At 34.6% G+C, this 26,707-nt stretch overlaps 3 protein-coding genes and 1 non-coding gene across 6 annotated transcripts; 3 read left to right on the top strand and 1 right to left on the bottom strand.

Annotated features, from left to right (window-relative positions):
• Positions 1 to 1,570: 1,570 nt before the first annotated feature.
• Positions 1,571 to 13,871, bottom strand: LOC109194050 (zinc finger protein CONSTANS-LIKE 9-like). Of its 2 annotated transcripts, XM_019344903.1 has the most exons (5): positions 13,856 to 13,871; positions 4,460 to 4,592; positions 2,497 to 2,973; positions 2,100 to 2,246; positions 1,571 to 1,973 (listed from the first exon to the last, which is right to left on the bottom strand). In XM_019344903.1, the coding sequence occupies exons 2-5, from the start codon at positions 4,562 to 4,564 to the stop codon at positions 1,875 to 1,877; spliced, it is 828 nt and encodes a 275-aa protein (XP_019200448.1). In that variant the 5' UTR covers positions 4,565 to 4,592; positions 13,856 to 13,871; the 3' UTR covers positions 1,571 to 1,874. The 2 variants fall into 2 exon arrangements, with proteins under 2 accessions (XP_019200448.1, XP_019200449.1); XM_019344904.1 differs by lacking the exons at positions 4,460 to 4,592; positions 13,856 to 13,871 and adding an exon at positions 3,245 to 3,973.
• TRNAA-CGC lies at positions 13,394 to 13,466 on the top strand. Its single transcript has one exon. It is a non-coding gene; the product is annotated as a tRNA-Ala (tRNA).
• LOC109194049 (GDSL esterase/lipase At4g10955-like) lies at positions 13,669 to 16,972 on the top strand. Of its 2 annotated transcripts, XM_019344902.1 has the most exons (3): positions 13,669 to 13,846; positions 15,644 to 15,759; positions 15,896 to 16,972. In XM_019344902.1, exons 2-3 carry the CDS (start codon positions 15,698 to 15,700, stop codon positions 16,878 to 16,880), a joined length of 1,047 nt encoding a protein of 348 aa, XP_019200447.1. In that variant the 5' UTR covers positions 13,669 to 13,846; positions 15,644 to 15,697; the 3' UTR covers positions 16,881 to 16,972. The 2 variants fall into 2 exon arrangements, with proteins under 2 accessions (XP_019200447.1, XP_019200446.1); XM_019344901.1 differs by lacking the exon at positions 13,669 to 13,846 and having other exon boundaries at positions 15,537 to 15,759.
• Positions 16,973 to 24,252: 7,280 nt separating this feature from the next.
• Positions 24,253 to 26,141, top strand: LOC109193877 (GDSL esterase/lipase At4g10955-like). The gene is made up of 2 exons (XM_019344705.1): positions 24,253 to 24,353; positions 25,143 to 26,141. Exons 1-2 carry the CDS (start codon positions 24,253 to 24,255, stop codon positions 26,110 to 26,112), a joined length of 1,071 nt encoding a protein of 356 aa, XP_019200250.1. The 3' UTR covers positions 26,113 to 26,141.
• Positions 26,142 to 26,707: the final 566 nt, after the last annotated feature.

Here is a 26,707-nt window from a genome sequence, read left to right as displayed (position 1 = left end):
CCACTTGGTACGAGAATATACTATTTATTCATAGTTAATATACTCCGTATCATGTACTTTTATTTATTTATTATAAAAATATACTTAATATAATTATTAAATGTATAAAATAAATTAATTGTATACCGTGTTGTTGCCGCCTAGGCTCTAACGAGGCGTCTCTAGGCTGAAGTGATTTCAGCCATAGGCGATTTTTAGTTGGCCGGTCGACTAAGCGTCAAGTTGAGAGCTTAACTTGGTCGGGTCGATGTCTAATTATGCTGAGTCGACTCTCAACTCAGTCGAGTGGTTTGAGTTGGGAGTTTAACTCGGTCGAGTGGTTTATTTTATCTGTTTGGTTGCTCATCTTCTATATTCCTCCAACCATGTAGTCAACTAACCATCTAACACATGCAGTTGACTAGTTTAAGGGATTATAACAATTTAACAACTCACAATCTTGAGTGGAAAAAATGGAGACGATATATAAAGATTACTCGACTGCCTAGACACTAGACGCCCTCAGGCGCTTGTCTAGCGCTTTTTGCAACATTGATTGTAGATAAATAATTTGGATTATTTGCAAATGCGCAGAAGAAGGTTGTCAACTTTTTTTTTTGCCACCAAATAATGAGCATGGACTAGGGAAGAATCATACTCCACCCAATTAATTACTTTTTCTACAATAATATATTCGATTAGATAATTGATTAGTCAAAAACTTTGCGGTCAAGTGGTATGAAATAACGCTCTCAAATGAGAGGTCACAAGTTTGAAGGTTTGATCTTCAGTTGGAGCAAAAGATAATTTACCTGATCCATTCTAAATATCACGCTGTAATTCAGTTGTTTTAATTGAGTAGCGAAACTATAATTAAAAAAAAAGGGGGACCGCAGGGTCGTCGCTTTTTGCAACATTGATTGTAGATAAATAATTTGGATTATTTGCAAATGCGCAGAAGAAGGTTGCCAACTTTTTTTTTTTGCCACCAAATAATGAGCATGGACTAGGGAAGAATCATACTCTACCCAATTAATTACTTTTTCTACAATAATATATTCGATTAGATAATTGATTAGTCAAAAACTTTGCGGTCAAGTGGTATGAAATAACGCTCTCAAATGAGAGGTCACAGGTTTGAAGGTTTGATCTTCAGTTGGAGCAAAAGATAATTGACCTGATGCATTCTAAATATCACGCTGTAATTCAGTTGTTTTAATTGAGTAGCGAAACTATAATTAAAAGAAAGGGGGACCGCAGGGTCGTAAGCCCCGTTCAGTTAGTCCAGATGGACCACGTGAATAACTGTCTACTGGCCAAGGCGCTTCCGGCTAGAGTCCATTAGGCTCCACACTCGTCTCAGCCCATCCCGCAAGGAGATAGAACCCAGCCCGTGAAGCGAACTCGTTTCCGAGCCTGCATCTCTGCAGTAGCGGCCCGGGGACTTTCCTGGGCCTGGCCAAACCGTAACGGAATGACCCAACCCGCTCACGTCGCCCCGCGGTCAAGTTGTTCAGTCCTCCGTTACCCTGCCTTATTAGTCCTACAACCTTGGTTTATCTAAGCGATGTGGGACGAATAACAACAAGAATAAAAGCAAAGAAACAACATACTTACTGCTTTATCATATTCATCAACAAACACTAATACACTATATGTACAGCCCTAGTTTGGATTACGCTTCTACTAAGATCATTGCAGCTAATGAAAGAACAACAAACTTGCAGTTTTAAGGTCACGGTTTATAGAGCAGATACCGCGTAAAGCTTAGCTTCTTCTTCTTTTTGCGTTGTACTTGTCTGTATCGCAAGATTTCCTCGTTCCCTTGCTTCTGCAGCAGTAACTAATAATACCCTTTTTTACATTCTTCTTGCTAGTAGAGAGACTCAAAACAGTCAATGCTTCTTGGATGATGCATCTGCTGCTTCTTCTGTTCTCGCAAATCTTCCCCGGATCCTTGGCTGACTGTCAGCCAAGGCTTTCCTGCAAGCATACTGTCCATAAAAAACGAGAATTAGAAGCACGTTGTTTATCTTGCTTCGTTCACTACTATGTGTGTGCTATTTCCCCGAGGCTGATAAAACTCGTGTTATAAGTGGATGGAACATCCTAAGAGGTACCTTGATTTTCCTGCCAAAGTTCCTTTTGTTCCTCTTGCTCCTGTATCGGGAAAGCTTCTCTTGTCGGTCTTCAGAAATGGCGCTGCTGATAATGGGCTGGTGTCCCTTTGGAGAGTGGATGAGGCTCACGTTACCGTTGCCAAGAGTCTGTCACAAAAACTCAGTATCAATGAGGAAGACCCATCCTGTCGAAAAGGCCAGAAACGTCTATAGATTTCTCAGTTTCTAGACGTCGTGTTATGGAACTAACAACCAATATACGCTATGTTCCTCGTAGGAAATCCTTTTAAACTAAGTTTCAAGATCTACTCCTAAGCATAGTCAAGAAAGCCCTTCGAAATAACTTAAAACCGGGATTGAGAATTGATGAAAGTTACAATGAGTAATTAAACTGAACCTTTATGTCGCCTTCACTGTATGACCTCCTCATACCATAAACAGCGCCAAAGTCCATTCCGGGAAAAGCGAGAAAATTCGGCATCGTTGGAGGCGCCCCTTGAACCCACTCCATGGAGCTCAGAGACTCCGAGCTGCCACTTTTCTGAAACACTCCCTCGGGAGCCAAAAGTTCCTCTGCTGCCAATCTTTCGTCAGTATTAGCAATAGGAATCTTGACATCTAGAACTTCGGGGCTCCCCAAAAGATCCTTCTTGCAATCATAGAAAACGTCATTGAAGAGCTGTTCATTCTCGAATGATGATTCGATGTCTGAAATTCTGAGTCCTTGATGGGACATGACATCATCTCCACAAGAAATCATTGAAATGGCAGCTGTCATTGGATCAATATCCAACAGTGGTTCTTCAATAAGCGGTTCTGGAACATTGAAGAGGTCCCCCTCTCCACCGAGGTCATATTCTGATATAGCAGATGCCTGTATAGTGCATGCCCCAATAAGGATATATGATTAAAAAAGTCGAGAAGCCATGCCACATAAGGAAAGTGACAAAATTGTTTTAAAACACCTCTACTGTTCTAATTATGAACTTTGCAACTTGCAAGTATACTACAGGATTAAAGTTGAACTACAAACGAATTATTAGACATCAAAATCTGTCAACTAAAGAGTAATTTAACACGGACAATACCCAGGAAATACTGCTTATACCCATCCCCAGATATGAAGGAAAAAAGACTGCACTCACAACTAGGAAGTCTCGAGACGAATAAGACTGAACACCATGACAATATATCCCGCTGTAATTGCAGGCCATTTCAAGAAAGATAAGATCAGAGCAAGGTAAATGCAGATTTAACTCGTCCAATCCTCACAAACTTATACAGTAAGGTGGGAAAGACAATTCGGCATCTCTTTAAGTCTTTAACCACAAACAGTAAGCAAAAGTTTTCACCAAGCACACAAAAATCGCACTAAAAGAAATTTGTCCGACTCAGCCTCTCTTGCAGAGTTTGTAACTTTTGAAAAAGAAACAACCTTTTTTCTAATTCTGTAGCCCCACTATACAACTCCCCTTCTATAACACCAAAAAGGTCAGCCTTTCTTTCACTTCTTTCCAACCTTTTAATCTTTTTGGTTCTTTAAGCGCGGTGGAAAGTGAATCCTTGAGAAAGAAACGGGTTCATCCAACACCCAACAATCAAAGAAACACAAAAGCGACAAAAAGGCAGGGGATGTGGGAACCTGGAGACTGACAGGGCGACTCACGATTTACCTCCTACAACGATTCTGGGGTTAGAATTAGTCTGACGTAACTTGAAAAACCTAATGTATCAAAAAGAAACACAAAAGCAAACAGGAAGCCATAGCCACCTGTCTTTTTGGTGGGAAGAAATGGAAAACAGAAGAGTCCACACGGAACTGATGGTCATGATACTGTGATAGTAATATCTTTCATTCCATGATCTTGCCCACAAAAGAGAATTGAGATGCTTTCTATAAATAATCTACTAAACAGAATATTGTACACAATCATTTATAGTAAATAAATTGAACTAAAGAATTCAACTTTTGCTTCTCTTCCTTGCCCCAAGTCAAGCAGACTAGCAGAGAAAGAAGGAATATACCATTTTGGGTTCTTTCACTCCATATCTCTCTGCTTATGCATGGTGAAATTGGGGGAAAGCAAATAAGCTCACAGCATATACAAGCTAGTCAAGTAAACCCTTAAACCCAAAATTGAAGATTTTACTTTCTAATGTGAAAATTTTAGAGTTTAAAGATCAAGATTCGAATACAATAAACCCCAAACATCAGAAGCAAAAACCCAATCAGAACTTCATTATGCAAGTTCAGATCTTTTGCTCAAATTAGTCACAGAAATGCTGAGTGAACAACAAAGCATGAAAGAGCATGTAAAAATTTGAAAAGGGAAATCTCAGCGGAAGGATAAAGTGTTCACCATTGGAGCATTGGGTTTCTGAGAGCAATAGAACTCTTCAAGCTGTTGAACTTCTTGAGGAAAGCTCGGGAAGGAAGGAAAGATTAGCTCAGTCTCTGCATACATTTCTCTCTCTCTATATATATCTCTCTCTGGGCCAAATGAATTGAATGAGAGACTAGATGCAATGGGAAAAGGGACATTTTATATGGTGTCAAAGGGAGCTAGAAGACAAACAACGGAAAAGCAATACACAGAGGGGGAAAGATGGAGAGTAATGGATCTGAAAAAGAATATATTTTTGTTTGGTTCTTGAGCTGTTCAATTAATTAATACAACAAATAATAATTTATTATTCTAAAAGGTTGAATCCCCAACTCCGACTCGACTGAGCATTTGAAATTATGTAAATTATGATAACTCGACTGAATACAGAGGCTAGACATTTTTTTATTGCGTACAAAGAGCACTCTTGATCCCATGTCATTATTCTCAAAATTCACTCATGTGACCAATTGAACTGTCCATGCGAGCAACAAATTCATGAAATATGAATTAAACATTTTTTGGGGTTTTATAATGATATTATTTCATAGTTTATGAATTTTATGAAAAGGGGAAAAAACCAAGGCAAAAGAGTGTAAGGTAATTTCAGCTAGTGGAGAGGAAATAGGTGAAAATTTTCATTTGGCAAAAAATAAAAAGGTAAGATTATAATTCAACTAAATAATTTTTGATAAATTACTTTTTTTTTTACTTGTTAATTATTTATTATATTAAGTAAAGTGCGGTTACATTGAATCAATGTAATCTCACTTGATTTCATACATTAATATTCAACTTAAAACTTACATGACATTATTATCACAAATGTTGTTATTATTAAATCGTGTATTGAGAGGACTTTTTTCTGATTAATTATAAAGAGATAAAAAGATTTTCCGTCATTCTCAAAGGACACAACATTACTTATAATGAAGTAAATTAGACCGGAGCATAAGTCTACAATTACACTATGTCACAAGATAGATGCGTTACATATGCAAAACATGCCTTATTTATACTCGAGTTTACGACTAGTGCCATGATGGGTTGTGACAAGTGAGTCTCACATGTCACACCGTAGTTGGTGTATATGGATGATCAATTAGTTGGTGGTGTAGGTTTCTCAAATGACACAATTAGTTTTGTTATGTGACAAACGTTGGTCAATTTAGTATGAACTTCTCATAGGCCCGTTTAAGTCATTGGTCAATCTAGTATGAACTTATAAACCACACTTGATCGATTGGGCAGCAATCATTGAATAATTGATATGTTGGATCTACTCAACTAGGCTCGTTTAAGTCATTGGCCCATACGGGCATCCTCGGCAAATTATATTATGCACCGCGGTGCATAATCGATTATGCACCGCGCGTCTTTTTTTTTTTAAAATGAAAATTAACAGTGTTTATTTCCGCCGTTTCGCACCCTTTTACAAAAAGTAACTCTGTTATTCGGTGTCATTTTGTATACACTGCAGTTTCAGTTGAACACAACTATAGTTTCATTTCGATATAACTATAGTTTCATTCGATATTTATAGACTCAAATATGTGAAAATGTTATTTAATTTTATTTTATATACACTATAGTTTTATTAAAACACAACTACATGATCATTTTGATATAATTACAGCTTCATTGTACAATATACACTCAAATATGTGAAATGTTATTCAGTTTCAGTTTATATACACTGCAGTTTCATTTCACTATAACTACAGTATCATTTTGATATAACTGCAGTGTCGGTTTGGATATACTGTAGTGTCAGTTGATGTTTAATACACCAAACAAACGGACTCCGTTAACTCTAACGGCGGCACCGTTTCTTTACTTAAAGAAACGGCGCCATATATGGGCCGCGGTGCATAATCGATTATGCACCGTGGTCTATAATATAACAATTGGGCATCCTCTCTTTCTCATCAAATTTAAACAAGATTACAAGAATCTACCTTGTCATCTAATTTAATGAAGGGAGAATAAAGTATAATTTCTTTCCTCCTCGTCTAATAATCAATCACTTTTTAAAATTAATGATTAATCAACACGATAGTAGTTCGTTAAATGAGTTGTACTACAACGTAGTACAAGTGTTTGAAAGTATTGAATTAATTTCACTTTTGGTCTCACGACTTTTGATGTTCTATCACTTTTGATGCACAATTTTAAAAATTTTTAATTTTGGTGCCTAACTTTGTTATTTTTATCAATTTTGGTCATTTCGGCCAAATTGACAGCGAAATGTTGTTGGATTTTATATTGTTAGGGGTAAAATCGTCATCCCAAGGAAACATCTTCAATATCTAAACAAAATCACTGTATCATATCTATAGATGTTTGATGATGAGAATAATGGGGAAGATGGCCAAAAACCAAACAGATTTATGGGATTTATAGTTTCGACCATTGACAAACTCTTCTTTTCCTCTTAATATGATTTTTCTTTTGTTTAAATATTGAAGATCTTTCCATGGGATGACGATTTTTCTCCTAAAATATAAAATCTGGAAATATTTTATCGTCAATTTGGCTAGAAGGACCTAAACTGATAAAAATAACAAAGTTAGGCACCAAAATTGAAAAAATTTAAAGTTGTGCACCAAAAGTGATAAGAACTCAAAAGTCATGGGACCAAAAGTGAAATTAATCCGAAAGTATTTATATGGGTGAATGATTCAATGAACACAAAAGTGTGAAAGGGGCATCATCAACATCATTATTAGTGTGATATGGAATTGTCCACCATTTTCTCTCATCATTCTTAATCACTTCGATTGTTGTTCTATGAAATGCCCCATTTTTATTATTACCATACTGCTGATTGACACATAACCTAAAATCTTTGGCTCTCACTCTGTCACTTCACCCTTTGTGGACAGGACTGTGAACAGTAATCATTTTGTTTCTGTTATTACAATCTCACTCGCTCTTGCAGCGCGTGTAGAATGTCCGATATCTTGTGGACAAAAGTGCAGCAACCATGGGACAACTAATAAATTAGTGAAGAGATGAGCATTTTTGGTAGATATATTGATAGGGAGAAATAGCTTGTAACTCAATGACCAGGACGAGCCTTAGTGGAGGCGTTATTAGTTCTTTGTGTTTCAGTAGGTTGAGAAAGTATATGAACAGATACTACAATCTAATAGAGCTAGTAGCATTCAAAAAAAAATTTAAGTAGTTCTCTTAATTGAGAGGTCATATGTTCGAATTCTAGTAGGGACATTGATTAAGATGATCGAGTGAGTTTAGTATAATTTATGTACACAAAGATATCAAGTTTAATTTTTATTTCCTCGTGTTTATGTTATTTGGGTTGTTACTATTAGAGTGGGCGTTTCGGGATTCGGTTCAATTTTTTTCGGTTTTAGTTTCAGTATCGGTATTAGAAAACATTCGGTTTAACATTATAGTTCAATTTGATTTCGGTTTACTTTTTAAGTTCAGTGATTCAGTTGCACAAAAGTGATAAATTTAGTGGCCTATTTAATTTGTTTTTTCATAATAAAATTATAAATAACTTCAGTTAAATATTGTTAATCAAATAAAGACACATAAAATAAGATAAATGGAGTACAATTTATGGATTACGAAAGATTATGTGATCCAGTGGGAACAAAATATTCAAAGTTGGGCCCTGAAAGCGGGTGAGTCATATTCTCCCACATTGCAACTTGGTGCACCAAAATTTTGGGACTTATACTTTTGTATATACCCTTTCCAATGTCAGGCTTCATATGTTGTTCTTCCCAATCATGCAAAGGTCAGAAACTTATGGCTTAGACTTCAATAATTCTTGGGAAATGGAAAGACGATTCTCCCAAAAAGATTACCAAATTGCAACATACCTACATTGCTACCTTTACATAAATAGCAACTTTTTTTTTTTTTTTTAATATACCAACTCATTTTCATATAAAGAATGTTATACATTATTGTATACAATTATTGGGGACTAAGATAGAAATGCACAATTATATGTGGATTCAAGTGTAAATAGTCCATTGTTTGATGAGGTTTTGAAATTTTTATTCAAGCTTGATATGGACATGTTTAATTACTAATTAGAGGTGGATATTTTTATTATAGTTTGGTTGTTGATTCAAATTTAAATAGATGAGGGAATTAGATTTTCATTTGTTCACAACTCAATTGTTGAGTTTGAATTTTTATATGAGAAAATTCTGACGAGCTGAGATTCTATGATTAATAAGAAATGTGTATCGATTGCTCTAATCACCATGAGTATATAGTCGTGACAACACTAGTAAATTCAACAAAGAGAGTATGTAGTTATTATCTCTCTATATCTTACTATCGTGAATCAAATGTATCATGTCATGTTGACAGTCAAATTGTAGATCAATAACGTACATTCAATTTTTATTTATTTATTTTTGTAAATACATATATACAACACAATTCTTATATTCAAAATAGAATGTTTCAGTGTATTTGTATTGTTGAGCATACTACACATATAAAAATAATAAATGTGCAGTTCAACTATCGACTTAGACTTTTAGTTGAGACGAAACGTATCATTCAATTTAGTATTAACTCATGCAAAAGATCATGATTATGTGTAAATGTTGTGTGTGACCCATATAAAAGTGCATGTTGAAACATGGAATGCATCATTATATTCAACTTATACGTTTGTTGAAACTTCAATTGTTTTCACGAGTAAAACACTACTTTAAGGCATACAAATATCTTATTGGATCAATTTAGTAAGTCAAGCTAGTCGTCATTTTAGGGCCAAACATCAAACCACCATAGGGTATATAGCAAGCTAGGGGATTCCAATTTAGGAAGAGTGTAAGTTAAGGTCAAATAGCTTTAATTTCAAAGTGAGGGAATATGGACTTTGCAACTTGTGATGTAAAATGCATTAAGGGGAAGAGGATATTCTATGTTTACTTTTAAGTGGTGGGAAAATTAGGAGGAGAAATGTGCACTTTGGAGATAGTGGCAACTGAAACACTATTAATTTTCACATATGGTTAAAGTTTGAGACAGATAAAATCCGTTTACTAATCTTCAAAAAAAAAAAAAAATCGTTTACTAACTTCATGGGAAACTATTTTCAATCTTCTGTTTTTAAAATTTTTCAATTTTCATTATTTGTTTTCTGCTTAAAAAACTTGTTTATTACTAACATTTACATCATTCAAAAAACACTGATGTTGATCAACACCGTAAACATTCCCCTACCTCACCCTCGTCCCCACCCCCACCCCACTCATTATATTTTTGTAAACAGCTAGGCAAAAGTTCAAAGCTCAGCTCCCACCATGCATTGCCTGCTTTTAGGAAAGCACTAATTATTTTCATTTCTCTCATCCCTTAATTAATGCATACTTTTCATCCCAAAGAATTTCAACGTAACTTGAAAAACCAAAGGCGATTATTATTTCAAAAAGAAAAAAAAAAGGCGATTATTATTTCAAAAAGAAAAAAAAAGGCGATTATTAGGATAGAACTAATCTATAATATAATGGTAAAAAGAAAAAAAATTGCACGTTCACGCGCGCATAAACACACAATATGGGACGCCATCAATAATAAATACAAAAATTTTTACGGTGTTGTATATATAATTGAATTCATATAATCATATTACATTTAAAAAAAAAAGTGTGAATTAAATAATATTATTTAATGGTACTAATCATTCACTAACCGAGTAACCGGTCATCTTTATTATTATTTTTAAAAATTATGATAATATATTATAATTATAATGTTAATTTGAAAAAAAAGTTATATTACTCATATGGGAAATACTAGTTTCACACGAGCATTGTGTGGATGGCCGAGCCAATGCTCAATATTTATATTTAATTAAATATTTTAAAGTATATCAATACAAGATTATATATGATAATTGAAGTTAAGTCGATCCTGTCTGCACAAACTCTGCTGACCCGTGGGTGTGTCGAAGAATCATAAACGATTTACGAAGGTATGGTCTGACCCTTGGCTTTGACACTCTCAATTCATCTATCCTTACTGCAGCTCCATAGAATGATAGAGGAATCACAATTAACTCACTCATATACCAAAAAGCCATGGACTGGAATGTGAATTTACTTCAGAAGTTATTTCTAGAGCGTGATGCAGAACTAATCAAGAAGGTTCCCAAGCTAATTAAATTCTGAATTATGAGAAAAAAAACTTGCAAATTAACTAAAACATTTTTAAAATTGAATTATTTATACGCGTTTCATTTTCTATGATGAGATTTATGTAATTGATATAATATAACCTCCAACAAAACAAAGTTAATATTATATTCATACAATTTGAATTAAACACATTTGTTAATTTTACATTTCTTTAGTCTTACATAACTTTCTAAAAGTAATCATATTATCTGAGGTAATTCAAGATTCCGTGAACCAAACGACCATGTATCTAAAAATATATAAAAGTGCTCAAAACTTTGCAAAGTGCACAACATAGAATTGCAAAATGTATTTATTTCAAAAAAAAAAAAAAGAATTACAAAATGCATCCATTACACTATTTCACATCATAGGACCGCACTTTCTTAAATGTCCCTTCACATATCGATTAATGAAGTATTTTATGACTATCAAACCCAATTAACAATGGACAGAAGCCTAAATGACAATCTAATCATGATTTATGGTTGCCAATGAAATCGTAGTTCTGTTAATTGTCCTGTTCCAATCGAGGATGTTTGATTACATGAAGACAACTTTGTGATTGACCAATAATACTACCTTAACCTCAGACAATATTATTATTATTATTATTATTATAATATTATTTTCGAAAATTTAATTTAAAATCATTGTAACTCCAACCTATCAAATGTATTCCTATCACTTCATATTAAAGAGGCCATTAATGTTTTGCAAACAATTCTATTGAAGTATAATTAGTTTTTTAATCATTGTTGAGGTTGGCTCAAAATTGGTAGACAGCTAGTTAAACGAAAGTAATGTATCTCGTGTGGCCACCTAATGAACATAGTTGATGAGTGCAAGTGAGAGGTCGAGAGGCTGTGACATATCTTAATTGCACATCCATGCTTATAGAGAATAAATTCAATTATAGCAATTGGCTTCTTTACCAGTTAGTTGCAACCTTCAACTGCTAACCCTTTGGTAGGATCAAGTTCCTTGTCAACTGCTAACGATCGACCCCGATCTCTTTTCATTTGTTTTGGTCTTTCGGGTATTTTTTTTTATACCTAATTAGTGTATGTTATAAGGAGTTAACAAAGTAAACTATTAATTAACATTAATCGAATGTTTATAACTGTGGTCGCTATCCATCCTTTTCAATTTGAGTCTTATAAAGACTAATAATTGACACCAAGGCCAAGCACCACGTTAGGTGGCCCAAATTGTTAACCTTCGCACGGTCCAAAGCCTTTGATTGCAATTTGCAAATTGTCTCATTGCTTAAAAAAAATAAAATGAAAATGTAGGATGAATTTTTTATCTGTCGGGATAGGGTGATAAAATTCAAACGTATATTTATTATCTAGAAATAATCATAAGTTAATGGTCCTGTTTGGTAACATAGTTAGTTTTTTGAAGCAACAGGAAAAGTAGAGTAACATAATTAGTTTATCAGTCAATTTTAGCTTATTTGAATTATTAGTTGTTTGACTTGTTTAAACAATCAATATGAGTGTTTGATTAATTAAATTTTTGTAATAACTTACTGCTTCGAAATGTTAAAATTCAAAAAGTTACTCAAAGTAACTTTTTTGATCAACTTTTTGATAAATTTATTTTGCATGTAATCAGTTATAAGCTAACAGTTAATTTACTAAACATTTTTCTACAACCAACTACTGCTATCAACTACTTTAATTCAATCAGTCAACAAGTAACAACTATTTACCAAACACCCATAATATTACGATAGTGATTTTTCTAAGTAATCCACATCGGGGTTTCTGGAAAAAAAAAAAAAAAATTCCGGATGGAATATACAGGAAGAAACTGCCCGGCCCGGAATAAGACGATATTGATAATGTGACAAGTGACAACCTTATTCCACTTTTTGTGGAGAGGGACACACCGGATCGGACATTCCAAGTTGATAGGCGCGGTCGTTTGCGGGACGTGTCGTCATATGATTTAGTTTGTGGTGAATGGTGATGTCCGTGCGGGCCAGGCTTGGGTTGGTGGACTCCTCCTTTAATTTGGAATGGTTTGCTCTTTACACTACCATACTCTTAATTATATTTTTAGATGTTTCATCTCTGCATACAATATTCTAAATTTCAAGTTACTCAAGTGATTTCAGACATTTCATCGATTGGAGAATTACTTGAAGTATTCTGATATGACATATATCATCAATTTTAATTTATTTCATGTTTACGTGACATATTTTGATTTGTTAAAAAAAAAATGATTCATGATTTATATTACTCCCTTTCTTTGTTATAGATAAAATAAGAGTGTTCATATGTCATTTTTTTACTTGTTAAAAATGAACACTGTCAAATTTAACATTTTGTTAATGGTTTTACTTCACCATCTAATCATGTTTGTCTTGGTTCAACCCAGCGTGTACACACTTGTAACCCAACTTATTGGTTGGCACCTTGATCTATTATGTGATATAATTTATGTCTCAAGTTCTCAGTGAAGTTTAAAATATTGTACGTCTTTAAAAGTGAGATTTAAGTTAATTATTGATCTGACCACAAATTAACCTCAGGGTGAATTTTATATCTTTTTGTCTTGTGAAGCTGGAACTAGAAGGGCAAGACCAAACCATGCTTGAACTATTCAGACGTTCACATCACGGCACGTGCCATGAACATGATCATCTTGGTGAATTGATTGCCATGAAGAACACGCTGAATATATTAGATTTGTATAATTATGTAGAATCCAAAACCCATCAGGGGGTGTAGCTCATATGGTAGAGCGCTCGCTTCGCATGCGAGAGGCACGGGGTTCGATTCCCCGCACCTCCATATTACTTTAACCAACTATGGTTTTGTCCAGTTCCACCATAGTGCACGTGCGTAACCACATATTGGTGAGAAAACAGCATATCGTAGTGTATTTCCATTGATCTCAAGGCCGGAACGGTAGCGTCTCCACATCGATCCTTCAACCACCTTTTGCCCATTAATCTCAAATGCCCCTCCGATCCACCGCTGCACTGCGCAGCCATCTCTTCGTCCGAGCCTTCGGCGGCGGAGGACGGTGGAGGTGGTGGCGGTTGCCACCGCATGCCCTCATCCACATTCTCTTATTAGTATAGACCGATGATCGATAATGCCGCCGTACGTAGATGGTTTGTTTCTCATCTCTCAGCTACCTTGATGCACTGTGATATCATAATCATCAGGTTTATTAGCTCTCTCTCTCTCTCTCTTATATATACATACATACATCTTTTAATTTGTTCCATCGATCTAAAGAGCTTCTCAGTTAAACATGCATGGAGATCATATCCCTTCTTTCATTTATTAACGGCGAAGTATAACCAATCTCAAGAAGCTTATCCTAGATTGATCAGAACAAGTAGTTAATAGAATTCCTTTTTTACATCCCTGGTCAAAGCGGCCCGTCCCATCCCGCCCCATAACGGGCCTAATTTTGAATGAATTTTTGCTGGTCAGGTTGTTAGGCCCGCGGACTAGAGTTCATGCAATTCTAGTCCGCTCTAAGTAGGTTGACAAGTTCAACCGTCAATTTTTTTGTAGCCCTAATTTGTCCTATCATGGAGTAGATGTGAGTCAATTCGCAGACTTCAACCCACTTTAACAATCCTACTTATCTCGTCCTTCTCTTTGACATGGAACAAAAAAGAAAAGAGAGAGCTGGGATTTCTCTTGCTTTTGGTATAGCTAGTCACACAATAAGTTACTCCGTATTAGTTTAGCTAGAGGCTAGCTTAGAGTGCACCTTTAATTACATTATGATATATATGAAGACTTTTAACCACAGCGATATATATATAGTTCAATGTGCTCATAGGGTTTGGGAAATCGTTCCCGCAATAGATACATACATATATATATATATATATATATATATATATATATATATATATATATATAGTATTAGTATTTTGTTTAATCAACCACCAAGGGAATATTAATTAGTTGCCACCTACCTAGCTATACTATACATCTGCATGATGGCTCCTTATGGTAGCTCTGGTTATTAATCTTGTGGGGTTTTCGTTAAAATTTATGCAAGTTGCACGATGCTCCGATCTAGGTGTTAGTGTTGACTTTCAAGAAAATAGGTAAGAATTCATCAACTTTGTTTTAGTTGCCACTTATTCTATTATCAAGTGGCCTTTCTAAAATTGTACTGTTAGTTTAAACAAATACGTAGTTACCTATTGGAACTCAATGTATTGGAGTAAGATTAGGTCGTATTCTAGTCTTATTGTAATTCTTGTATTGTATTTATTCTGTTGTATTATGTGAGATTAATTTTAGAATATTCAGTTCAAATATGGTATCATTTAGCTAGGTTTTTTCTATGAGTGACCATTCTTCTATTCATGACGGATTTTTCTTCTATGGTTGACCATTCTTCTGTTCATGACGGATTTGTTGGTTTTTCTGAACGAACCGTCTCAAAAATTTCTGCATCACCATTGTTTGCAGCTATGAATTCCCTTTTCACTGCTCATTACTTCGTTAGTCTCAAATTAACAACCGGACATTTTTTTTTTTTTTTTTTGTTTGTTCTGGAGACCACAGTTGTTATCGTTCTTGCGTGTGACCAAAACCTAATAATAATGGGGTTTGTTGATAAGCTATTTATCAATACTTGATTGAATCGTTGAGTTGCTCTAATTATGCACTAATAATGTCACACTTATTTGTTAAACTTGATCAAAATTGGACTTAAGTTGTAATTTTTAAAAATTATATTATATATTTAGACTTTTCATTTTGACCTACCGGTTTTAATGCCAAGCAGCTAAACCCTAACCAAGCATTGACTTTGCACTTCTGATCGCACCCAACTTGTACACTTTAATTTGAACGTTTCAATAACTCCATATATTGGTGAGACTGAGAGTGAGAGTCAACGTAAAACGCGTAACCCCTTGACCGGGTATATAATCGTCTTCTTCCCAGACCAGAGCTTAGTTGTAATCTACTGTATATGTATGTGACAGAGTCCTCGTCTCCGATCCGGTGAGGAGGTAATTAAGAAGGGAGCTCTGAAATCCATGGCGTGGGAGAGAGGAATTTTCAAAGACGTCGGGCCTTTACATCTTAGCGCTGTTGATTGGTACGTTAAGGATATGTTTGACAGAGCTTATTTAGAAACTTATAACTTATATTTTTGGTTTTCAGCTTCTAGCTTATAACTTTCCAGCTTTCAGCTACATTTTCAGCTCATTTCTTCTATTGCTGTGTTGTTGCAGGAGCAACTCCAGTCACCGGAGCTCCGTCGCAGCGTGCTTAGTGCAAGGAGCGTACAATCTCGAAAGAGACCGCCACTGCGGCGGCGGCGCTCCTGATTCTTCCTGGTGGGAATTCTTCGGGTTCCAGTTAAGGCAGGTGCTGGTAGATCAGGAAGATCAGACAATCTTCGGCGCTATATACGACCTGGAATTCTCGCCGCACATTTCTTCCAAGCAGCACCACCTGCCGTCCGGCGGCGGCGGCGGCGGGAGTCCGCCGAAACACGTGATTGCGTTCCGGGGAACGCTCACTAAGTCGGATCTCCGACTCGATGTCCAGTGCATCGACAACACCCTCCACAACAGCTCCCGCGCCCACGTCGGATTTCAGGCGGTCCAGGCTGTCGTTTCCATGGCCGGCGCCAAGGATGTCTGGTTGGCCGGGCATTCCTTAGGATCCGCAATCGCATTGCTGGTCGGGAGAAACATGGTACTGAAAATGGGTCACCATTTGGAAACCTATCTGTTCAATCCCCCGTTCGTGTCTCTGCCGGTACATATAATCAAGAACGAGAAACTCCGGCATGGGCTTCGTTTAGCCCACACCGTCGTCAAAGCCGGAATGGCCGTCGCGATGAGTACTGTGGTCCACAACAAGAAAATCGCAGAAGACGATGAAGCTTTCACCTTGCTGTTCCCATGGATTCCGTACTTGTTTATCAACCCGTCTGATCCCATTTGCGCTGAATACCTGGATTACTTCAAGGACAGAGAGACGACGGTGGCGGCCGGGGCCGGAGAAATTGGGCGGTTTGCGGCGAGGAACTCAGTAAGGAGCATGATTATGAGTGCAAGCGGGAAGGATTCCGAGCCGTCACACCTCATTCCTTCTGCTTATCTTACGATAAACTTGAACCATTCGCCGGATTTAGTGGCGGCACACAAGCTCAGCCAGTGGTGGCGGCCAGATTTGAAGCTTGATTACAAGCTATATCAGTTTAGATGACAAGTGATTTTTTAGAGTTTAAACTGGCCAATGATACAAGTTTACCATTTGCAGAAGTAATAAAGTAATGGAAAAGTCCAACTTTATTTCATCAATAGAGTTTGGTCAGTTTTTTGGGCATCCTCAATAGTTGAGTTTTTTACCCCAGATTTTTATGAGCTCCTACATTCACATCATTATCCATTATCTTACTCAATCACAAAATCTATTCTTCTCATTAGTTTTAAATTTTTCACAACTTTTTGTGAATCCACCATTTTGGCCATGTTTGGTTAATAGCGGATTCGCCATTTTTTTAGCAGATCCACTGTTTTTGGTTAAGCAACGGTTTGCTCCAAACCGCTGCTTTTGCTCCAAAAGCAACGATTTCCCCCCACCTATTTGTCAAAATTTACCCCAAGAAATTTTATTATTCTAAAATGTGGTGGAGATCCCCTTATTGGGGATGCTCTTGAGAACATATATTATATGAAAAAAAAAAAAAAAAAGATTTAGGAGCTGATTTTTATCATATATCTGTGGGCCTCAGACCAAAAAAAAAAAAAAAAAAAAAAAACTACAAAAACTCCCGAATTACACGCGTAAATTTGTACTTTTTTAAAAAAATAAAAAATTATTTTTTATTTTTTTCACTTCCCTCCCATTTTTTCTTTCATAGTCACCAGTAAAAACTCAAAAAATTTAAAGATACCCTAAAATGTAAATAGGAGGGAAAAAAAAAAAAAACTTTACGAATTCATAAGATGTTCTCATATTTGTACACCCTTAGAAACACTACATTTTTAATTACATTTGTTTTAATTTTAATCACACATTCAAAAACATTTCGAGAATGGTTAATAACTCTTCAATATAATTATCATTTGAATGTTATATAAATATATTGAACACTTATTTTTGCACAACATGAGTAATGGTGCTTCTTAAGCCGGCAAATTATTGTAGACCTGGTCGAGTCCACCTTGCAAGGTGGATTCATGTCTAAATATATACGATTTATATACTGAATGTCACAATTTACATACTGAATGTTCAATACTTAAATTATGAACATTCAATATTTAAATTATGAACATTCAATATATAAATTGTGTTTTTTAATCCGGATTCACCTTAAAAGGTGAAATTGGGTCCACGGCATAACTCTCGTCTTCAGCCTTGTATAGGCGGCAAATTATGCCGTGGAAACGTGTTCACCATGCTTGGTGAACACGGTGCCAACCGGCATCGTTTTTACCCGAAAAAAATAGTTAATGTGCTGTTAACGACGTTTTGCATTCTATGTTCAGATTATGAATTTACATTTATTAAATTATGAATTTTCTGTTATGAGATTATGAATTTACAGTTATGTAATTATGAATGTTATGTACATTCATAATCTTATAACAGAAAATTCATAATTTTATAACAGAATTTTTTTTTTTCAAAAAAAAAAAGAAAATTTATAATTTCATAACTGCACATTCATAAATCCATGCCTGCACATTTCATAATTTATGAGTGTTGAAGAAATTTGCGCGAAGAGAAAGTGAAATCGCAAAATGTGAATATGAAGAAGAAAAATCGCGCTGTTAATTAAAAAAAAAAAAAGATTGGTAGAAAATAACGGTGGCTGTAGGCACCATTACGATTTGGGACCATATTCACCATCCGTTCCATGGCATAACCATTGTGCATAACAACTCTTGGCTGAGGGAGGATTAGTGGGCTAGGAGAGAATTGAAGTAATGGCTTGGCTTGGGCTTGGAGAAGGGGTATTGGGGCTGGCAATCAAGTCTCTTGTCTCATCAAGTATTGTGAAATTGGACTTACTTTGGCTATTGTTTTATACTTGTACGGAGTAGTATTTAAGGTCCTTGGAGCAGTCACAACTCTACGAACCATATTATTAAATAATGTATATCTATTACACGAATAATATATTTTTAATATATTAAGAGTTGTATTGTATTGTGTAGTATAATAGAGGTAATGTAGAAAAAAAATTATAAAATCAAAATAATATGAACTATCTATTTTATCAAATAATTAGACAAACATTTTTTTAGTTCTTGTTATAAGCTTAGCTTTATTAACTCTTATCAATATATATATATAATATAGTAGATTTAGTAGATATTCGATTCACTCACAACATGAAATATAGAATGTTACGTAATTATTTATCACTATCATATCTACAAATCTAATAAGAGTCAATAATGTTAGGCCCTTAACAGGAATAAAAAAATGATGGTGTAATTGTTTATTGAAATTAGTGGTTCATATTATTTTGATTTTAGTATTTTTTTTATTATTTTCATTATTTACCTTCTATTATATTATTTTCTTCTCTTAAATAACTCCACATTCCGTTATAATAAACTTTAGTGACAAAATATTCTGTTAATTACTTATTATTCTTAACTTACTCATTAATTTCTATAAGAAAGGTTTTAGGTTCAAACTTCATCCCAATCCGAGTTGACATAATTATTAAACATATATTACGAATATGTTAAAAAAATACAATGTAAAACTTAACATAAACTTTGGTCAAATAATTAGCCCGACTAAATACATAGCATTCAAAGTTGAGTATCAAAGATTTTAAATCAGGCACCTTGAAAATCATTTTCTTGAATTTTTTTTAAAAAAATTAGGTTAAGTTTTTTTTTTTTTAATAATTTTTTAACGTTTAAGTAATCTTCTTTTAATTATTTAGAACAAGATTCAATATTTCAATTATGCTTTTGCATTATTGGAATGGTTTAGGTCATTATGGTATTCATATTTTTGTATGTATTTTTATAATGGTACAATTGTACTTTATTTTAAAAACTAGCATTTTGTACGCGCGATGCGCGAAAATTCATGCCCAATATTAAAACATTGATAAATACAAATAATTAAAAATTATAATCGAATTATATATACACAAATAATATATGCATTTTGTACAAACACATATATGGTTTACATTAGAAATTTAATTCAAATATAATCAATCATTAAATTAATTTTGTCAAAAAAATTCATTAAATTAATTATATAATGATTTTAATAAAATGATAATTAAAGGATAGGAAAAAGATATGATAGTATGATAGATATAGGTGTATTGTAATAATGATGTAGTTATAAATGTTAAAGAATTAAAAAGTAACGGTGTAAGGGTAGTTTTGTCTATTAACATTAGAATGTACAACATTTAAAGTAAAATGTATACATCTATTAGCATACAAAAAGAAGGACATAAATCAAAGGTATAACCTTGATTGAGACTTATTATGTTTTTAGATATTGTACTATTATTTTTTATCGGACAAAATTGTTCTTACATCATTGTCAGACTTGCACGACCTAACTACAAAGTTGTTGATAAAAAATATAACTACACATGGACTCTAAAAGGATATAGACCATTTTCCAAAGAATACAATGTTGACATCTCACTGGGCTCAAATTGAACAAGTTTACACATCATTCTCATAATTTTATCAATACATAAAAATTTCTGAAGAAATTTGTAAGTTAATTTTTAATATATCAATATCTATTGTAACCATATATTTCAAATTATTTATTAATTATCATCCTTTATTGACAACAATTGTAGCAATTGTCATTGACAAACTCCCATAACAATCTGTCTCAACAACGAATAGAAATAAAAAAAAATCAATAACTTTATTGTTGTAGATGAAAATTAAGTACCCCACTTTATTTCTCTTATTAAATTAAATAAATTAGTAGCTACAACTAAAAATAATACACATGTATTTAATTAATTTAGAATTAGATGTCTATAATGCCTTTATTTTAAAAAAAATATTCATTATAAAAAAAATAAAAAAAGAGATATAATTTTATTAGTTATATTATCATTATTTTCTACAATTCAAAGATTCGTTACCTTCAAAATCATTAATTAATTATATTCACTACATTGTTCATTGACTTCTTTTTACAGTATCTTGTAATTAAATATCAAAATACAGTTATTAATACAAAATATGTAATATATATTTATTTATCAAGTATTTTATACAAATATAATAAATATTAATATTTTAGTCAATACTTTCACATAATAATCTACGACACACATCTCACAATTCATGAAACATGTATGGGAAAAAACTACCACTGCCAAATATCAACAAGCGCTTGCAAGATACAGAGTTCATAGTACAACTAAGATCTCAATCATATACACAGTAAGGCAAATCTAAAACTTCCTACATCATAATTTCATTGCATGACGCTGCCCTCTATGCTACCACCAGTAACCCAATTTCACATGACACATTACCAATAATTAAAAAAAAAAAACGGACAAGTACTGAAGATAAAGACAATAACAATGATACCCAAAATAGAATTAAGAAGACTTAGAAAAATTTAAATCAAAAGTAGTATTTATTTAGACAATAGCGTTATTATAAAGTTGCAAATGTTTATTTTAGTGACAATTATAATATACTTTGAATTATATAAACACTAAAACAATTCAAATCATAGTATTAACATTAGTACTTTTTTTTTTTTTTTTCCAAATACTATTGACTCTATTAGTATATTAATACATTTTAATAAAGAGCAAATACCAATTTTCATCCCACGAGTATTAACAAAATGACAATTTTTCCACATGTTTAATTCTTACCAAAACTCATCCTACAACTATTGTTTTACTACCAAAGTTAATCACTCCGGTCACCAGAAATGTTAAAACACACCGGAGTCACTTTGGTCGCCGGATGCCATTATTAAACTTAATAGCCTGATTAATGTATGTCATTCGTACCCTAATCCTTAATCCTTCTTTCCTCCCTAATAATTGTTCTTGTTATTGAATCCTTTTTGTAAGCTGTGAAAATAATTATTTTTCTGTAATTTTGCTATCAAAATACTAATTGAAATAGGATCATATCTGCTGTGAATTTTGCTGTCAAAATACTTATTCAAGCAAGACTATCTCTATATATAGTGAATTTTGTTAAATTTATGGTGGTGAGTTTTGCTGTAAGATGGGAGTGTAAGTTAATGCATTCATTTATTTTATATTGTGAATAGCTGTGGTCCATGGGATGAATGGTGATGAATGTACTGTCAAGACATCTATTAATTTAAGTTCCTTATCGTTCCTTATTATATATCATCAATATCCAAAGTGACTCCGGCATGTTTTAACATCTCCGGTGACCGGAGTGATTAACTTTAATTTGGTAGTAAAATAATAATTGTGAGATTAGTTTTGGTAGAAATTAAACATGTGAATTAAAGTTGTCATTTTATAATACTTGTGGGATGAAAATTGGTATTTGCTCTTTTAAAAAAGTCAATGATTCCCGTCTTTAGTGCATGTCTTTAGGACACGTGTTGGTACTGTATTCGCTGGACCATAATTGAATAGATCGGATGCCTTATTAGTTGGGAATATCGGACAACTAATTTAAAATAATCTCTTAATTCATCCCCTCCATTATATTAGTCTTCAAAAGTGGAATGGTGAAGACTTTATCAAGATATAATTAATATGGTTTGATTCTTGCTACGTGTAGACAGCTTTCAAAGGCTCAACCACAAATGGATAATAAATAGGTAAATTAATGTGATTCAATAGTTCATAATATATCACGGTTCAGAGCTCACAAAGAACTTATCATGTACATTAAGGTTATGTTTGGAAATCCGAAAAATGATTTCTGGGTTTTTAGTGTTTGGATGCAATTAGAAAATTCAGTCAACAAAAAACATTTTCTGTTGACTAGGAAAAATCTAGTTATTTTGTCAAATTTTGGTGGTAGTAATTTTTTGTTACACTCAGAATAAGATTTTCGGCGGAAATCATAAGAAAATGAACTAAACACACAAAAATAGTTGTTTTTGTCGTGCCAAACACTAAAGGAAAATATTTTTCTTAAAAATGACTCATTTCTAAAAAATATTTTTCAAAAGTCATTTTTTTACTTTTTAAACGGATCCAAAATGTAATTTTTACAATCACTATTTAGCGTGATCATGTATCCCTTACTCATAATCTGTCACTTATAAATAAATAATTAAACTGTTGGTCCCTTAAAAAAAAAAACTGTTGGTGCAGGCATCTTGATAATGTTGGGTGTGGATGACTGTAGAATTAATATAATGTAAAAAAAAAAAAAAAAAAACTGACATCAGATCAGTTAGGTCAGTCATAACTATTCCAAGGTTGAGATATATGCCTCCTTATCTACATCGATTGATTCTAGTTTTCCGATCATCTTTTACTTCTTTTTTTTTTTCCCTTTATATATGAGACTATGAGAGTAACCTAGCTAGCTAACTAGAACCAAGAACTGAATTATATACACAACAACATTGTGTCCAGCGAAGAAGCTAAGGGAACTCTGAAATCCATGGCGTGTGGGGGGGAAGATCAAAGGGGGAACTTCAACGTCGCTGGCCCTTTACATCTCACTGCTGTTGATTGGTATATATGCTCATTTCTAATTTTTATTTTTGGAAAAAAAAAAAAAAAAAAGAAGAAAGATCAAATACACCACTGAACCAAAGATTAAAGTTCAATTGAATCACTGAAAAAAAAAGTTCAATTAAACCACTTAACATCCAAAAGTCATCAATTTTTTTTTTTTTAGAAAATGGTCAAATAGGCTCTTGAACTTTAGAAAATCAATTAGCCTTCTAAATTCTTTAAAGAATCAACAATTTATTTTGATGCAAGAAGCCAAAAGATCAGTTAATGACCTACTATCACAGGTCATTCGAGTTCCGACTACTCCCATACAAAATTTCACACAAATCGGCGAATGGTCGCCGAACATCACGAAGCTCCTTGAGCAGCCTCCGCAACTCTGGTAATGCCATATGGTAAGGTGGACTGAACTCTATGTGATGATTCACATCTCTCTTGGGTGGCAATCTTGGGCCTCAGGCTGGCAAACTCATCCAGCACGTCTCCGACTGGCTTAGGTTATTCTGTCTTCTTTGCAAGTTGGAGAAGATAATACCAAATTCTCCTTCTCCGGCAAGCCACTGCAAAAGACTCACTTTTTCTCTTGTGTCTCGGTGAGAAAACTCCAATGTAATCTTGCTCATCTTCCTCCGTCCGCCATAGCCAGAAGGAGGAGAAGGTTCGATGGGCTTAATCATCCCACTGTCAAAAAGCTCCTCAGACGACAAAGAAGCCGTTTCACACTCTTCCTCGACAATTTGACATCAAACATGAAAAAAAAAAAAAAAAAAAAAAAAAAGCATCCTTCCCCTTCTTAGATTTTCTGGGCTTTTCCTCCCAGGAGAACGAAACACCGTAGGCGGCAGCGAATTTCCCATCACCATCATCATCAATCAAGAAATCATCGAAATTGCGGTAAAGCTGCGAGAGATGAGAGGAGCTGGCCGGAGCGCCGAGATAGTAATCCCGAACCCTCTGGGCGTGGAAGGCGCCGTCATGCTTGCGCTGTTGAAATCGAAATCCGTGTCCAGGTGGAAAACATGCACCATCATATCGCCCGAGGAGGCAACCTTGGTGTCTTCTCCGTGATCGGCGACCGGTGGCCGATCATTTTTTTTGTCGTGGCCGCGAACCTTAATAGTAGGGTTTTTTTTTTTTTTTTTTTTTTTTTTTTTTTTTTTTGCATAAAAATAAAATTGTTGATGTGTGTAATTGCATATTTAAAAAGTTTAAGGTTCTAATTGATTTTTCAACTAAAGTTTGAAGGTTTATTTGACATATTTTCAAAATTTTTTTTATTTATATAATTGGTTGTTTCAAGTTCATGCATGTTACATTTTGAGTAGTTCTTAAGAATTTATGCCACCAACAATCAATAGAATAAAGAAAAATTATTTAACCTACATGACCGTATATAACTTGAAACAATTGATTATATGGAAATAAAAAATTAGATGATTTTTTAATGTTGAGTAGTTTAATTGACTTTTTTATTTTTAGTTTGATGGCTCAATTGAACTTTGGTATCTGGTTTAGTGGTTTATTTGAACTCTTTTTTGTTTAGTGGTTCAATTTTTTTTTTTTTTTTTTTTTTTCCTTTAAGTGACTAGATAACTACTACCAAATGGTGTGTATAGTGTTCTAAAATAAATCTGACTGGTTCAAATTAAAAAAAAAAAAAAAACCAATAAGTTTATAAGCCTCTCTCATGGGAAGTCAAAATGGCACTTGTGATTAGTCAACAACATGATTAATTTGGCTGTGGTTTGCTTTTGAACTGGCATGTAATGATGACACTATTCTGTGTTGTATTGTTGCAGGAGCAACTTCAGACACCGGAGCTCCGTCGCTGCCAGCTTGGTGGAAGGTGCCAAAATTCTGGAAATGGATCGGCAGAATCGCCGCAACGGTGGACCTCGGGCCAAAGCTCCTTTGTGGTGGGAATTCTTCGGGTTCAAGTTAATCCAGGTTTTAGTAGATCCAGAAGATCAGTCAATCTTTGGCGCTGTATATGAGCTAAAATTCTCGTCCCAATCTGGGAAACCCCCGAAACAAGTAATTGCATTTCGGGGAACACTCATACGACCCGAGAGCTGGTCACAGGATATTAAACTCGACCGCTATATCGTCCAAAACACCCTCCACAACAGCCACCGCGTCCATGACGGATTGCAGGCCGTCCAGGTTGCGGTTTCCAAGGTCGGGGCCAAGGATGTCTGGTTGGCCGGATATTCCTTAGGATCCGCAATCGCATTACTGGTCGGGAGAAACATGGTACTAAAAATGGGTCACCATTTGGAAACCTATCTGTTCAATCCCCCGTTCGTGTCTCTGCCGGTACATATAATCAAGAACGAGAAACTCCGGCATGGGCTTCGTTTGGCCCACACCGTCATCAAAGCCGGAATGGCCGTCGCGATGAGTACTGTCGTCCAGAACAAGAAAATCGCAGAAGACGATGAAGCTTTCACTCTACTGTTTCCATGGATTCCATACCTGTTTATCAACCCGTCTGATCCCATTTGCGCTGAATACCTGGATTACTTCAAGGACAGAGAGACGACGGTGGCGGCCGGGGCCGGAGAGATTGGGCGGTTTGCGGCGAGGAACTCAGTAAGGAGCATGATTATGAGTGCAAGTGGGAAGGATTCCGAGCCGTCACACCTCATTCCTTCTGCTCATCTGACGATAAACTTGAATCATTCGCCGGATTTAATGGCGGCACACAAGCTCAGCCAGTGGTGGCGGCCGGATTTGGAGCTTGATTACAAGCTATATCAGTTTAGATAACAAGTGATTTTAATTTTTGGAGTTTAAACTGGCCAATGATACAAGTTTACCATTTGCAGAAGTAATAAAGTAATGGAAAGTCCTCCCAAATGCTCTGTCAGGTCGGGGTGTGAGTGCCCTTAAGGTTGGAGTTCAGCCTTTTTAGAAGAATAAAGTAATGAAAAAGTCCAACTTTATTTTGATAACCAAATTAATTGGTAAGATGTAAATTTGAGAGAAAATAAAAACTTTACGAAATTAATTCATAAGATGTTCTCATATTTGTACACACTCAGAAACACAACATTTTTACATATGTTTTAATTAATCACACATTCAAAAAAACATTCCCACAATGGTTAATTAACTCTTGAATATAATTATCATTTGAAACATGGCCACAGGTTGATCTCTTCTATTACTAATGATCAGCACATAAACTTTGCCTGGAAAGACCTGTGGAGGCTCAAAATTCCACCTAATGTGCTAAATTTTCTGTTGAGATGCTTACATGGTGTTCTGCCAACAATGACAGCCTTAGCTTCGAGGAGAATGGACGTTGATACGACTTGCCATCTTTGTAAGCAGCAGCCGGAGACCATATGCCATTTATTTA

The sequence above is a fragment of the Ipomoea nil genome, unplaced genomic scaffold (genome assembly GCF_001879475.1).
Source record: "Ipomoea nil cultivar Tokyo-kokei standard unplaced genomic scaffold, Asagao_1.1 scaffold1932, whole genome shotgun sequence".
Lineage (NCBI taxonomy): Eukaryota > Viridiplantae > Streptophyta > Magnoliopsida > Solanales > Convolvulaceae > Ipomoea > Ipomoea nil.
The sequence above is the reverse complement of the archived record's forward strand: the minus strand, read 5'-3'. Positions and strand labels throughout refer to the sequence as shown.

Coding starts and splice junctions, on each gene's coding strand:
- LOC109193877 (XM_019344705.1), top strand. CDS start 24,253: ATGAGAGGAGCTGGCCGGAGCGCCGAGATAGTAATCCCGAACCCTCTG. Junction 24,354..25,142: donor AAATCGAAATCCGTGTCCAG/GTGGAAAACATG, acceptor GTATTGTTGCAG/GAGCAACTTCAGACACCGGA.
- LOC109194049 (XM_019344902.1), top strand. CDS start 15,698: ATGGCGTGGGAGAGAGGAATTTTCAAAGACGTCGGGCCTTTACATCTT. Junction 15,760..15,895: donor CATCTTAGCGCTGTTGATTG/GTACGTTAAGGA, acceptor GTGTTGTTGCAG/GAGCAACTCCAGTCACCGGA.
- LOC109194050 (XM_019344903.1), bottom strand. CDS start 4,564: ATGTATGCAGAGACTGAGCTAATCTTTCCTTCCTTCCCGAGCTTTCCT. Junction 2,974..4,459: donor AGAAACCCAATGCTCCAATG/GTGAACACTTTA, acceptor TGCACTATACAG/GCATCTGCTATATCAGAATA. Junction 2,247..2,496: donor ACAGTGAAGGCGACATAAAG/GTTCAGTTTAAT, acceptor TTTTTGTGACAG/ACTCTTGGCAACGGTAACGT.